The sequence below is a fragment of the Stegastes partitus genome, unplaced genomic scaffold (genome assembly GCF_000690725.1).
Source record: "Stegastes partitus isolate 25-593 unplaced genomic scaffold, Stegastes_partitus-1.0.2 Scaffold72, whole genome shotgun sequence".
Taxonomy (NCBI): Eukaryota; Metazoa; Chordata; class Actinopteri; family Pomacentridae; genus Stegastes; species Stegastes partitus.
Window position 1 is genome coordinate 361,610 of NW_007577803.1, and position 15,257 is coordinate 376,866.

Consider the following 15,257-nt stretch of genomic DNA (forward strand, 5'->3'; position numbering starts at 1 on the left):
CAAGCACAATTGAGCGACTGCTGATCTGAGGCACTGACATGACTTAGTTGTCAGTCAACATCTTCATTCCTTACCTGCAATTGTCCCTGTAGAGAAAGTCCAGAACCATGAAAAGGCTTTTGAGGACAGTAGCGGTAGCTGAGCTGATGGTCGGGACCTGCACCATGTCCTCTCTACCATGAATCAAACCAACACGCTCCTCCTTCTCCAACACTGCTGCCAAATTTTCCTGTCACACAGAAACACATGGAAGACCAAAACAATGCTTTAGATTATTACAAAACATCTGAATTAAAATAAGACCACACAGCATATACAAAAATTTAAAGAAGACAATTTTTACCTCAGTATGTTTAGGTAAAAATTAGGCTATATTTAAGCTGCGAGCAATTTTGCAAAAAAAAAGAAGGAAGACTGCATTTTTCATGAGCCATGTTGCCTCTTTACCCCTATTTTATCCTTACAGTATGGAGACAAGCTGTTAAATACATGCACATTATAGTGAGAAATGCCTGAACAATAAACATGGTAGAAGCTCCTGAAAATACAAGGACAGGACAAGACCTTGATATGTCTTCCTGATATTTGGGTGGGTCAAGACTACATTACTGTAGCCCACAGTTTTTCATAGAAGAAATCAGTTGCTGTACCACTAAGTTCAACAAGCCAGCCTAGACAGCATGCACTGGAATCACCACAGCCAAGGAACTGGAAAGTGCACCTACTAATAAAGTCATGTATGAATGTGAAAAAGTGAGACATATTTACAAGGTACACAAGCAGAAAAAGATATTTGGTGTACCTTCAAAATGCTGAAGGTAGCAGCAGTGATACCCAATGTGTGAAAGATGCTCAGTATATCTTTCCCATTCCAAACTTTACTGGCGCTCTCATATCCCCGCTCAGACATCAGGCTTTGGCTCTCCTGGATCCAGCTACATAAAGGACAAAAAGACATCCTGAGTAAAGAGCTACTGTAATGATGTGTAACCAAGATGGGGAAAATTAAGTAACTAAACCACTGACTTGATCAGACTGTAGCAGAAGTTCTGAAGTGGCTCGTGCTTGGAGCGTCGGATGTTGCTTTTGATCATGCCGTCCAGCTCGTCTCTGGACATCAGCAGACTGCTGTGGTGTAATGTGTAGCTGGCACTCTCCCTTGCACAGTCTTCAATGTTGTGAGCCTCATCCAAAACCAAAATTTGGCCTGCCAGGTCGATGTCCAGCTGGTGGAGACGGAAACAAAGCAAGACGGAGTAAGTAACCCCAAAATCTACATATGATTTAGTTGTTTGCTAGAATTCAACAGAGATCCTTTCCCCTGCAACATTCTTCCTAACGACTCTACAGCTCCCCTTCCAAACTCTACTCACATTCTCTCTGATCGTTGGGTCCAGAAGGTAGTTATATGGGCAGAAGATGATAGAGGCGCCCTGCATAAGTTCACGGGCAGCAAAGTAAGAGCATGAGCGAAGCCGCTTTCCCAGTGTTACCAGGTCCTCAATGTCCCATGCGTCATGCAGTCCGTGGACCTGCTGTAGTGAGTACTGATCCCGCATCTTCTGGACACCATGGTAGTAACGGCACGACCGGCCCTGTAACACACATTTTTAGGAGACACACAGAAAATTAGCTCATTAGACCTAAAAGTAATACTGCTAATATATGGTTTATTCTTAAAAGTCATTAGCATCCAGTGGATAATAATAGTTAATAATTCTTTAACATCTTCCTCGTTATTCTTTACAACTAATCTGTACAACTATGCAACATTAGAATTTCTTGTATTTCTGAGACAATTGTTACGTTGCATTTCTTTTCTCTAGTTTCCACACTGACCACAGGTGACATACGGTACCTCAGAGGCTGCCTGTGATCAGGTGTTTCAGCTATTCTACCAGCTTACATGTACCGACACTCATACAGTGAATGCAGACAGTGTGTCAAGAAGCAGCATCTCATGTACCAAGCCTCAATTACTCTGTCAGCATAGGCGCGGCTTTAGATGTCCCACCCTGTTGTTAATAAATGTAACAGCTTGAGGTGACACTGTCACACATACACTGTACACTAGTGGACTCAGTAACCTCCAGACACAATAACAATGTCTGGATGAAATGGTCTACTTCTCAAAATGATGTGCTAAGCTTGGACACTTTGCTGACACTGAACCCTGTCTGCTCAGTGAAAGGGGAGTTGGGAGGATTAACAGCCTTCAGCCACCTTCAGGAAAGTCAGGACAGCTTTCAGCACAGTTCAAACAGAGGGCGGGTGTTGTGACTGAAGATGACATTAAACGAACGATAGGGGTTTCTGTGTATAAATCTCTGTGTGTCTGTACAGCATGGTAACCCGACACTGATTATCCCCTGAGGGGATGAAGCATCAGTGACACCGACTATAGTAAGGGGTTATGACTGGGACAGCCATTTTATATGACAATTGCCATGGGAGGCAAACACCTACGATGACAGCGTAATTGTCCTCATTACAGGAGGCGCCTCACCTTTAGGACAGTATAGGGGGTTGCGAGTGTCTCATGTCTCTAAAAAAAGCTTGTTCAATGGTTCCTGACATTTCACTGTGTCAAAAAGAGACTTCTAAACCAATTGTGGATATTGTATCAGCATGATTGCTGCTCTGAGGCTAAACTGCTGTCAGAGTTCTCTTCACAGGGTATGATGGTGTGGAGAACAGGGAATGTGACTGTAATAGAGACAAAAAACTTTTTGGATTTTAATTTTTTTTTCAATTATAAAACAAACGTGCAGCCTTGATGTCACCCACAAAATTTCTTAAAAAGGTTATTGACACAGTTGTATTCAGCATTTTACAGATCAACAGCTTCTTAGCAAATGGCATTTCCCCATCTTCTTTTAAACATACTGGGGCTTAGCCTCATGTAAAGAAACCCAACTTAGATCCCTCTGTTCTCAACAATTTTAGGTCAATCTCTAAACTTCCTTTTTTTAATCTAAAGTGTTAGAAAAAAGTGGTTTCAACCCCACTTTTAGCCTTGATGTGTCATAATGACATCTTCGAGATATTCCAATCAGGTTTGAAAGCTTTGCAGCACACAGAAACTGCCCTCCTCAAGGTATCTAATGACCTGCTTTTAGCAGCCAACAGGAAAAAAGGCGCTATTTTAATTCTTCTAGACCTTAGGGCAGCTTTTGACACAGGTGACCATGCCATTTTAATTCACCGTAAAAGAGCTCTTGCAGTCACTATAGGTAATTACTTATCTACTACAACTGAAGCTACCTGTGGTGTACCGCAAGGTTCAATTTTAGGTCCAGTTTTATTCCCATTATACTTGCTTCCACTGGGATAAATCATCCAACGGCACAAAGCATCTTTTCATTGCTATGCAGATGTAGGCTACAATTAAAAATAGATTTACAGAGTCTCTGAAAGAGTGTGTGCATGCATGCGTAAATGCTCATACTCACATCTTTGGCTTCCAGTAGCTCTTTGCATCGCTCATTGCGGTTGGAGTAAGGCGCCACTTCTGGGTGGACACAGGTGTGATCTCTACTGGATAAGATGGTCATGGGCACACGGGAGTAAACAGTGCGCTTCAACTCATGGGTGATCTGAGTTATCTGTTTATGTGTACGAGTGCCAAAGAAGATCGTAGGAATCTTTTTACTGCCATCTTTGTCTTTGTCCTTGTTCTTCACACCGTCTTTGGTTGAAGCACATGGGCAGCGGGAACAGGGTTCAGGGGCCTGGACAGAGAAAACAACACAAATACTGAGAGGTTCACAGCTTGATTTCAACATCTCAGTACATGCTGCAGTTGAGTCCCAGATACTGGTATGCTGAGATCTGACATCAGCAACTGTCACGTTTAAGCTGATAATTCCATTAACTTTTAATAATAGATATACAGATTTATTATAATTCCTTCTTAAACACTGTGAACACATATTGGTAGACGTTTTTTTGCGAGCAGAAGTTGGGTACATGGAAAACAGGTCTTATGTTAGTTTGATAACGCACAATATTGGCACTATAATAGCCCAGCCTAGAGGATGTAGGGCATCAATACACTGTGCCTGACATTTCCAGGTGAAGCCCTGTTTCCATTTATTGACTTGTGTTGTGATGTTTCACTTTCATAGCAGTTGTTTCAGGACTATGAGTTCAGTGTTGTGACTGGTTGAGGCTGTATTTATGAATCACTGACCCATCTGATCAATATTCCACTTCACCCAGCTCTGTTGGCCCTTAGCCTATAACCCAAAACAGCCTGTATATTTTGACATGACACACATTGCATTTTGGTTCAGTTATAGGTCTTCTGGAAATATAAAATCTACTGGGTCAAAAATACACATACAGCAATGCTAATATTTGGTTTAATGTTCCTTAGCCATTTTGACCTCAACTAGGTACTTTTTGTAACCATCCACAAGCTCCTGGCAAGTTTCTGATTGTATCTTTGACCACACCTCTTGACAGAATTGGGGAACTTCAACTAAATTTGTTGGCTTTCTGATACAAACTTGTTTCAGCTCACAGGCCCTTGAGGGGGTACAAGTCAAGACTTTGGGGAGATCCGTCGAAAACTTTAATTCTAGCCTGATTTAGCCATTTCTGCAACACTTTTGAGATGTATTTGAGGTCACTGTCTTGCTGAAACACCCAAATGTGGCAACAACCTCATAATGTTAGGTTTTCATCTAGGTAATCCTCCTTCTTCAATGTCCCATTTGCTTTGTGTACTTTGAGCAGTAAACTTCAGTAAAGCATTAAGGTGCTCCTGATACCTGTGTTCCAGCAGCTTTGAAATCATTGCAGACATGCTTTTTTGTGATTCTTGGTTAACTCTTGACCATTCTGACTAATTGTCAGATGGTTCATGTTTTTTTCCTGATTATAACAGTGACTTAAGTGTATTATGTACTTCCTACTTTAAAACAATTCAATGCACAGTTGATTTTGGGATCTGTAGCTGCTTTGAAATGGCTCCAAGGGACTTTCCTGACTTGTTCAAGTCAAAGTTTTGCTTTTTTTTTTTTTAAAGATCTGTGGTGAGCTCCTTACACCTTCTTATTGTAGCCTTTTTGTCTGAGTCTAATGAGTGTATCAAATGGGCTCTATTAGGATTGACTCTGAGAGTCAGCAGCTGTAGTCAGTTGTATATGTTAAGAGACCATGCCAGTTAAAGTGTAAAAACAAATTGATTAAGTCTTCACTAAAACTGATAATCTAAGTTGCTGTATGTATATTTTTGACCCAGTAGATTTGATCATAATACCAGAGCTACAATAAATCATAAAAGAACCCAAACGCATGATTGTTTTTTGTGTTTCAATGATTCCAACGCAGAATATGGGAGCTGTAGGAGTTTTTGGAAACTCAAGACTGCCAATGTGAGGGGCGCCACTATAGCTCACCTGGTTGAGCTGGCGTCTCGTGTGCAGGGCTACAGTCCCGATGTGGAGGTCATGAGTTTGAATCCCGCTCATGGCCCTTTCCCACATGTCTCCCCCCATTCTTCTCCCCTGCTTTCCTGTCTCTCTCTGCACTATCCAATAAAGGCACAAAGGCCAAAAAAATAACTTAAAAAAAAAAAAAAGACTGCCAATGTGAACCTTATATAAATTTTTGTTTACAACTATATCTCTGAGGCCTGATCAACAGGATTTCTACTGATGTGTTTCAAGGTTCCAAATAAATACTCAATGAGACACTTTGTCTGATGCATAAGAGTCGCATTTTCCTCTCCATTGTAAGTATTGTCCTGATATTCTAAATGTCAAGCCTTTTAGTGTATTATGATACAAAAAGCTACCAACTCTACAGCATTACTCATTGTCTGAAAAGGCTTTCTGACAGACTGTCTTGTATGGTCCTTTGAAAAACACATGGGGAAGCATAAAGAATTTGTGTCCATACATAAGGTGTTCTGACACTCCAGGTGACCTTTTCTGGGTCTGAAAGATGATAGGCTGCCATTGTGGTGGCTGAAGAAATCTAGCTGCTTCATAATTGGTCGTCCAGTGACGTGGTTGGTTCTTTTTCCCCCCGCTCACAGATAAAATGTAGTCGGCAACGCTTATGAAACTAATCCAGCTTATGTGTTGAGCTCTTTTAAGTGGCGTACTCTTTGACCATTCAGTACTTCACATATATTATCTCATAACCAGAATTTCAAGTATAATATTCTGTATTCTGTAGTCTCAAAAGTATTAGGAATGTTGCTCGTAGTAGTGCTTCCAGTAATTTATTCATGTAGCACTAATATAATGCGTGGTCTACACATTTTTGGACATTAACACAAGTTTTATTCTTGTAATTTTTATCAAAACATATTTAAATTATAGTTATATTATGAATACAGGCTTTAAGTGCACACACAGCTTTATTTGAGGCCAACTAGAAGAAGAGTTTAGGAATTACAGCTCATAATTAGCTCACAAAGCCTCCTCTTTTTTCAAGGGCCCAAAAGCAGTTTAACAAGTAATTCAAAAGCTGTTTCATGAATAGGTGTGGACCACTCCCTTGTTATTTTTTCATAAATTAAGTAGGTAAGCGGTCTGGTGTCTGGTTCCATAAGCATATGGAAGCTGTTGCTGTGCAGTAGGGCTCCAAAATTATTTCAGTTTAATTTAATTTGAGCCAACTGAAACACTCAAGAGGTGCTTATGCCCATAAATCAGTGTATACTACATGGTACACCATGTGTTAACTAACATCAACCTGTTCTCATTATTCCACAAGCACCTTGTACAATTTGCAGCATGCCTTACCCAAGGTTTAAACTGTCATACCAATGGTTTTACAAATTAATGCTGTCCTTAGCATGTGACAGTCGCGCTTTGACCTGTCTCGTAAGAACGTTTTAAATCTTTTAAATAAATATCAAACTAAAGCATGACTTTAAAAAATAATAACACAAATCAGATCGCAGAGACAAAATAACTGACAGAAAAATCGTAATGATACATTGTTTCTCAAATTGTTCGGCCCTATAGCAAAACAAACTCTGGCATGGATCTTAGAGGGTAAAGCAACATTAACACACCACAGGAGTACATGGACAATAATGATCTGAGTAGATGAGGTACGAGAGACTCAAATTTCAGCCTAAATAAGTAAAAATTAAAGCAAATTGAAAATCAGGAGTAATTAAAAGGATCATTGCTCAGTTCAATACACTAGAGGTTTTGCTGCTCACACAGGAAGGGAAACTGTCACATATGTTCTTATATGAGGATATACCATAAGACAAACTATGTTAAAACTATGACTTTATTAGATTTGGATATATTAGGCCATTGTGAGCACTGTTGTACATCCTGGATTTGGTCCACCATATAGCAGTATTGGATTTGTAGGATACGGATTTCCATGTAATAAAGTTCTATCATCCAGCTATTTTGCTTTAACTTCTTGTCTGGTCATTTCATAATTTTAAAAAATCTCGATTCATCTGACAGAAAACTGTAGACTTTAACATGATATATAATAATACTGCAATATAAAATAAAAATTTCTATGAGGAAGTGTTTTATCCATATGACCTACTTCAGCTTCTGAGTGAGAAAGACTCTTGCTTTGCATAACGTCTCAACGAAAGCTTCTGTCCTGTGTCTCCATTACAATCACACTGTGTGAATAAATGAAAATGATAAAGGAGGGAGGACTGCCTGTTCATTATTGTCTGTATACTGGACATAGGTTGGTAATCTCCTGTTCTTCCCCAAGAGGCACTTGTCGGACTGTGGAGATCTATATTGGCATTCTGGCTCTTTGAATTGTTAAACAGTCAATGGCATCAGACCAAAAAGTCAACATTAATACACCACCTTGTCCACTGCATGGTATCATCTCATGTAAAAGGTATTCTGCTTCTTTCTTCAGAGATTACCATTTTGTATATCAAATATATGTAACTCACAAGCCCAGCAAACATGCTTATCCTAAAATCCTCTACAAATTACCTGAATGATTCCACATAAGAATGAATGGTATGTGATGTCACGCATTGCAACTTATCATGGGGATCAGAAGGTAGCACTTCTGATGACAGACGAGAGGCTCCGGTTACCGGGCAGCTCAGATTTTCCAAGCATGTTTGCCCATCAAATATTACAATGTGTGATGGAGTGTAGGCCAAAGAGAGCCCTTAAAGAGCCGCCTCTCAGAGTTAAGAGGGATAACGAGCCCTGAGCCCATGTGAAAAATAAACAGAGGTGCTGCAGGGCCCCAACACCAGTTCAGGTTACCTTTCTCCTCTGGAACAGTTACGCTCCACAGCCTGGGCCCTGGGCCCGATCACCTTACCTGCTGCTGCCACATTAAATAGAGCCATCCAAATATCCTGCCCCAAGATGGCCAATAATTACTTATTCATTGGCAGGTGGGGGGAGTGGGGGTGGGTTGGGGCAGTGTAGAAGGGCTTGCTGATGAATAGAGGCCCTTGTCAAAAGCTGCAGCAGGAAACAGCTGACACAAGAGTATCCTTTTACGCGGCTGCCTCCCGAGATGCCAGGACAACAAGGTTTCAAGCCTGGCCCCACAGCCCGGAGCAGACACCCCTAAGAAAGGAATGTAGATAACTGGCAAAAGGGGCAAACGGAACGCCAGCTCTGTTCGCACCGAGAACATACTGGTTCTTTCAGTGCAGAACAATTCCAGTGGTGTTGTTCCTTGGGTGCTGTGAGCGGTGACAATGCCCTTGCTTTGTCTGTCAAACAGCAAGTTACATGAAAGAACTGTTTTGGGTTTTTTTTGTTTTCTTGTAACACAGCATTTACAGGTACACTGTACGGGTAAAGTGTACTTTGGGTTTCTTTGGGTTTACTAAGTTTCTTCAGGTATACTAAGTTTACTTAGCGCAGGTGTACTAAGTTTCCCTGGTATACCTACACTGCCAGGCGTAAGTGTATGCAGCGGCTAAAGCTTTCTTGAATTGACAGAACAGAGGTCAGTGGTGTTACTGAACACCTCCGAATATTCACAGGTAGGCTTCTGTTGCGATACTCACTGCCAACACCTGAGAGATGGAAATCTCACACTCCAGGGGGCCAGTCAGAGGGCACTGAGGGGCCGCAGGCAGTGGTATCACTGGCGCCTCTCACTGGACGCCAATTTGCTCCTCATTCCACAGCTTTCGAGGGCTTGGAATTCATTCCAATAAGGGTGGGCTTCAATAGCCAATACCTCGGAAGACATGACACCCAACACCCCCTCCTCCCGATATGACCACACTGTGCAGGTAGAGGCCCTGGCAAATATCTGCCCTCCAAAGCACCTGTTTATCCCTCGGGCGCAGTAACCAGCGGGTGAACCCCATTCAATATTTATCCCCGTGGCTTTCACAGATCAGCGGCCCAGGCGAGGCAAACCCTCTTAATTAAAACTGGAGCTTGCTTCAAAGGGCCCCATTCAGGCCGTCAGTCAGCGCTCGCGGGACAAAAGAGCCCGGGTCATGTAGCTGCAGGGAAACCAGAGATGGACGCGCTTTTTCGACTTCACTTTCCCTCCTCCTCTTTTTCCACCTCCCACCATCCACGGCTCTCAATCCAAGCCACACACCTGTGGCAGGTTAAGATGCAGTTGTGAGAGTTTAACCACCCCTATGAGCTGTGCAGCAGCATTCTATGGCTCAGCATGTCTGAATGATTATAGGAAACCTGTTGGTCTTTGGAATCTGGAGAGAACGCCCGAACATGGATTATTCACCAGAAACAACCTCATGGTATCTTTAAGAACATGGTGTTACTTGATGCACCTGGTCTGGTTGCTTCTGACTGCAGAAACAGGTTCACATAAGATGTTATACTTTTATAAGACAAAAACATTCAACTAACAGAAGAAAGGGATTGGTCATGAATACTCTGAGCCGCCAAAATCAACATGAGTGACCAAAAATACAAAACAAATACAAAAATACTTACTTGGCCAAGGATTTGTTTCTCTAATGTGAGGATGTTCTGCTTTTTATTGCAATAAATGTTAGTAAACAGATTATCGTTGAGTTTAGTACTAGTTGGACAAAGCACGAACTGTGAAGAAGCAAAGTTGAGCACATTTGCCATTTTTCAATAATTTTAGCCAAACAAGTAACTCATTTCATTAATAATGAACATATCAATGTCCAACTCAAAGTTTATGTTTTATTTTGTGCTGTTAATTTTTATTAACTGAGGAGTAATGTCATGTCTACTCAAGTAGATGTAAGTGGCATCTTACATTCCATAATATGGTAAAGATGGTCTACTATCATTGATTTTGAAAAAAAATAAATAATTGTCAGTGTAAAACAACCACACCTGACACAGATGTCAAAATGTCAGAGGTTACAAAACTACATTTGTCACAGGACAGGTGGTTTAATGTACAACAGTCTCCTTGTTCAAGTGTGCTAGGATTTCCCTCTGCAATGACGAGCACTTTTACAGCAGCCTGAAATGTCAACAGGTTTTTATGGGACATAAATTCTACCTTTCGCATTGCTGCCAAATTGTGCTTTTAGGCCCAACGGTACAGTTTTAATATGTATATAGGTTTGTATTATACTACTTCGTTATTAATCCTTAAACAGGGGAAAAGGAGAGTCAGTTTTAAAAACACTTTTGCTGTGTAATTTTCAGAAAATTTGATGACATGCTAAAAGAAGTGAAAATGATCAGATGAATATAACACCCACTCACACCAGTTTCTTAACATAATGTTGCAAAACATAATGTTTGTATTAAAACCTAGGTGACGTACCTGAATGAAAACACAAATAACTGCATTGTTGAACATCTCATTTTAAGCCTGTACAAGTTTGAAACTTTAACTACAGCCTTGAGTAAATTTGGTGGAGTATACTGGCACCCAGTGGTGACATTTAGGGTGATTCTGAACCTACTGATAACACAGTGGAACCACAAAAGTAAGAACAAAACTCGCTGTAATCTACTCCAGTGATACTTTCCATGAGGAAGTTAACCCATCTGTGTTTCTGTGGGCCATCTATCACAGTAACAGTGTACAACAGATCTTTGAAGCACAGCCAATAATGGTATTGATGGCTCTGTTCCATTTAAATGTCTTGGTAACAGCAAAGCAGCACAGACATTTGTCAAACCAATGTTTTGAAATGTCAGTGCAAGACAAGCACAGATGAAATTAATGGCATTATTGTCGATTACAGAAGCATGTTAGCTCATAGTAATGGCTTAGAGAAGCACTTAAAGCAGATCATGAACAGATAACATTAACAGTGCTTTTGCCTGCTTGTACTGCATCGTACTGCTTTGTATAAAGAATGCTGACAGTTAATACTTTCCACTGATATCTATTATTTCAAAAATAAATGACTTTAATGGCAGAAACTCTGGTTCTAATTCAAATGTACTTGGACTCAGTATTCTTGCTGGAGAGACTGTGGGTCAGTACAGATGGGCTATGGCCACATACTCTGGTACTGACTGAATAACAGTAATATGTACCAGTCATACACACTTTATCAGCTGCTATCAGTAAGCATCAGATGAATGCATCAGATGCAAACCATCATGACAGCAACATAATGAGAACACAAAGTTCAATTGCATGAAATAACCCAAATCATTATTTAATGTGTATCAATGTGTATATTGTTATTATTATTATTGTGTTAATACTGAAATTATTACCTGTATACCTTGCCAAATAAAGTGGTAAATTGCAAAGCAAATGTTTTTCCTGCTGGTATTTATCAAGAATTATATGATTGTAAATTGTCGATAATTGTCAATATAAATTGAATTTAAACATTTTGTTGTGATACTTTTTTCAGCTACATATTAAGCCTTTTGGGACAAAGTGATATCTTTAATGTCAAGGATACTTCGCTTAAATACTGATGTTTACTTAGTTTTTTTCTCTGTATCTTTGAGACATGCCTAAAAATACAGGTAAAATTATATCTACCATGTGAAGAGTTTTTTTACGTGCAAGTAAAAAAAACAGCTTATTGCTGGCTTTAGAGAAACACTCCCTGTATAAATCTTTTCATAGGCATTGTCAACTATTTAAGCCTTATGGAAAAGATAACTTGCTCCCTCTACCTACAGGAAGACAAAAGTTAAAATAATGTCCAAGAAAGCAGCACTGATCAGCTCTACGTGATAGCCGTAATCCATGGAAAGTTTCACACTGGTCATGTCAGAGGTGGTTCACTGTCACTGACTGATATTTAAATGTAAATAAATGGACAACATTGCCCCCATGTGTCAGTACAGTCATACTACTGGAGTAACTCTGTATGATGGTCTTGACGGTACTCACACAGCAGGATGAGGATGAACCAGCTGCCTGGCCGTTGCTCTCTGCAGTCCAATTCTGAGGACCCCTTGGCTCATTCTCCTGCTCCGGTTCATCATCTATGAATATGACTCCGGGCTCCAGACGCTGCTTTTTTCGGCTCTGAGAACCAAACATGGGGAATTTACTTCAGTGGGCTGCACATTACTCAGCATTTCAGATACTGCTATTGAGTCCTTTTACATCAAATGCATATATTCATGTAAAATGCATCAAACAGTAAATTCAGTATAAATGTAAAACAGAGTACAAGAAGCACCCATGGCTACCTTGAGCTCTGCAGTGCGAACGCGTTTCCTGTCTGGCTGAAAGTCGTTGTCTTTCTCGCAGTCAGAGCTGAGAGAAGCCTGGAACTTCTCAGACAGACGAGAAGCTAGAGATGGTTTTTTGGGTTGTTCCTCCTCTGGTAAAGGTACTAAAACAAAGCAAAAAAAACACACACACTTGGATTACACATGATATAAGAAAGAAACCCAGAGAATGACTTAAGTTTGGCAGTGGCTCATCTTAGCTTTGGCCAAATGCAAGATGCAATTATTTAATGTAAACGATTGCTTTATGCCTACACTGAATGCAGCTACAATGCATTATTTCCCTCGAAAACAGCCTGGACTTGAAATGTAACACTGAGGTTGTTTACAGGAAGAAACAGTGCAGACTCCACTTCTTGAGGAAGCTTAGGTCCTTCAACATGTGTCGTAAGATGCTGCTGTCTGTTGTGGCCAAGACAAGCAGCAGCAAGGGAGTCATGTTCATAGATGATGAGTAGAAACTGAACAAACTGACAAAGAAGGCCGGCCGTGCTGAGACTGGAGTCCCAAGAGTTGGCTGTCAAAAGGAGGATATTACACAAGCTGCTCAATATAATGGGCAGCACCACACACCCCCACACTATACAGCATGCTGTTAAGATAACCGTGAGCCTTTACTATGACTGCAATAAGAACCATTAACCTTTACAATGACTAAGCTTTCATATATTCTGTATTTATTATATGTAAAGTAAAATATTTCAAGCTTTTTTTGTTTTAATTTTGATGACTGTGGCCTATAGCTCATGACAATCAGAAATACTGTATCTCAAATTATTACAACATTCCCTGAGATCAATCAATAAAAGGATTTACAATACAGAAATGTCCATTTTCTAAAAAAAAATGTGTTCATTTACACACTTAATACTTGGTTGGGGATTTTTTTAAAATCACAAATTACTGCATCAATGCAGCACAACATGGAGGCGATCAGCCTGTGGCACTGCTGAGGTGTTATTGAAGCTCAAGTTGCTTTGATAACAGCCTTCAGCTTTTCTGTATTTTTTGGGTCAGGCATCATCTTCCTCTTGACAACATCCCATATAGGGTTCTATGGGGTTCAGGTCAGGTGAGTCAGCTGACCAATCAAGCACAGTAATCATGGTCAGCAAATCATTTAGTCTGTCTTGGTAGATTGCATTGACTTTGGACTTGATAAAACACAGCGGACAAACACCAGCAGATGACATGACACCACAAATCATCACAGACTGTAGAAACGTCACACTGGACTTCAAACACATTGGATTCTGTGCCTCTCCACTCTTCCTCCAGACTCTATGCCCTTGATCTACAACTAAAATGCAAAATTTACTTTCGACTGAAAAGAGGACTTGCGCAACGCCCACTTCATTTTCTATTCAGCCCTGGTAATACTCTTCTGATGTTGTCCCTGGTTCAGGAGTAGCTTGATGTCAGGAATGTGACAGTTGTAGCCCCTTAGCTGAAGATGTCTGTGCTTGGTGGCTCTTGATGCACCGACACCAGGCTAAGTCCTCACAAAGCTCTACCAAGTTCTTGTATCAGCTTTTCTTGACCATCATCTCAAGGCTGCAGTCATCTCTATTGCTTGTGAAACTTTTCCTACCACACTCTCCTTTCCAGTCAATTTTCTGTTATTATGCTTTGATACAGCACTTCGCCAAAAGCCAACCCATTCAGCAATGACCTTCTGTGGTATTCTTAGCTTGTGGAGGGTTATCTACAGAACAACTTTCAAATCAGCAGGTCTTCCTTATGACTGTGGTTGTGTGTACTAAACTAGATCGACAGTATTCATGCTGTCTGAATTGTAATTTACTCAAACTTGAAATTAAATGTTATAATATTTTGAGATACAGTATTTCTAATATTATTAGCTACAAGTCATAGGCCGCAAACATGACAAAAAAAAAGGCTTAAAATGTTTTACATTACATGTATGGGTTTAGAATATAGAAAATTTTCCCTTTCTGATGAAAAATATTCAACTTTTCACGATATTCTCATTTTTTTTGTATGCTGTATGTTTCGCATGCTGCCACAAGAAAAAAAAAAAACATCTTCTTACGATGTTTGGGTGCTGGAGGGTGCAGCTGAGCAGTCTCTTTGCTGTGTGACACAGTGTGGTCCATAACAGCAGGTTCAGTTGCTGCTGTATCGGCGGTCTTGCTGGTTTTACTGTGGCATACGCACTGACAAGGTGTGGGGGCATCTGGCAGGCTCTTGTCCTCTACAGTACTCCCTTTTTGTAGTTTACCTGTTATTGCACATTGAAATAGATGTAATAATCAATAACAATGAATACAGTCAGTACATAAAGGAGGTCATGAGAAAACAATTACAAATAACAGCAAAAAATATCAAGCAGTGTCGCTATGGTTGCCAAGCATTTGACATCTTTAAGACTAGGAATGACTTGTTTAAATTTTATAAAATTAAACAAAATGAAGCGTCATCTTGCCTCATGTCACTGTACATACAGTATATTGTAAAGGTATGTAATTCAGCTTGATTTACATGTGGTCATGAAAGTCTGAATGAAAAAAGTGACAGAAAAAGTGAAAATGCTGCTTGTTTGAAATTTTTGCTGTAAATAAATTCTCCACCAGAACCCAGTGAATTTTGACTGAGTTTGCTCTTAAGGCGAAG

At 40.2% G+C, this 15,257-nt stretch overlaps 1 protein-coding gene across 1 annotated transcript in view; it reads right to left on the reverse strand.

Annotated features, from left to right (window-relative positions):
- brip1 (BRCA1 interacting helicase 1) overlaps positions 1-15,257 on the reverse strand; it is a 46,920-nt gene that overhangs the window by 29,662 nt on the left and 2,001 nt on the right. Inside the window, exons 4-11 of the mRNA XM_008276439.1 lie at positions 14,677-14,865; positions 12,582-12,727; positions 12,277-12,414; positions 3,453-3,731; positions 1,374-1,595; positions 1,027-1,226; positions 803-935; positions 75-229 (exon numbers count right to left, since the gene is read on the reverse strand). Coding sequence (XP_008274661.1) covers positions 75-229; positions 803-935; positions 1,027-1,226; positions 1,374-1,595; positions 3,453-3,731; positions 12,277-12,414; positions 12,582-12,727; positions 14,677-14,865 — 1,462 coding nt within the window. The remainder of the gene's footprint in view (positions 1-74; positions 230-802; positions 936-1,026; positions 1,227-1,373; positions 1,596-3,452; positions 3,732-12,276; positions 12,415-12,581; positions 12,728-14,676; positions 14,866-15,257) is intronic.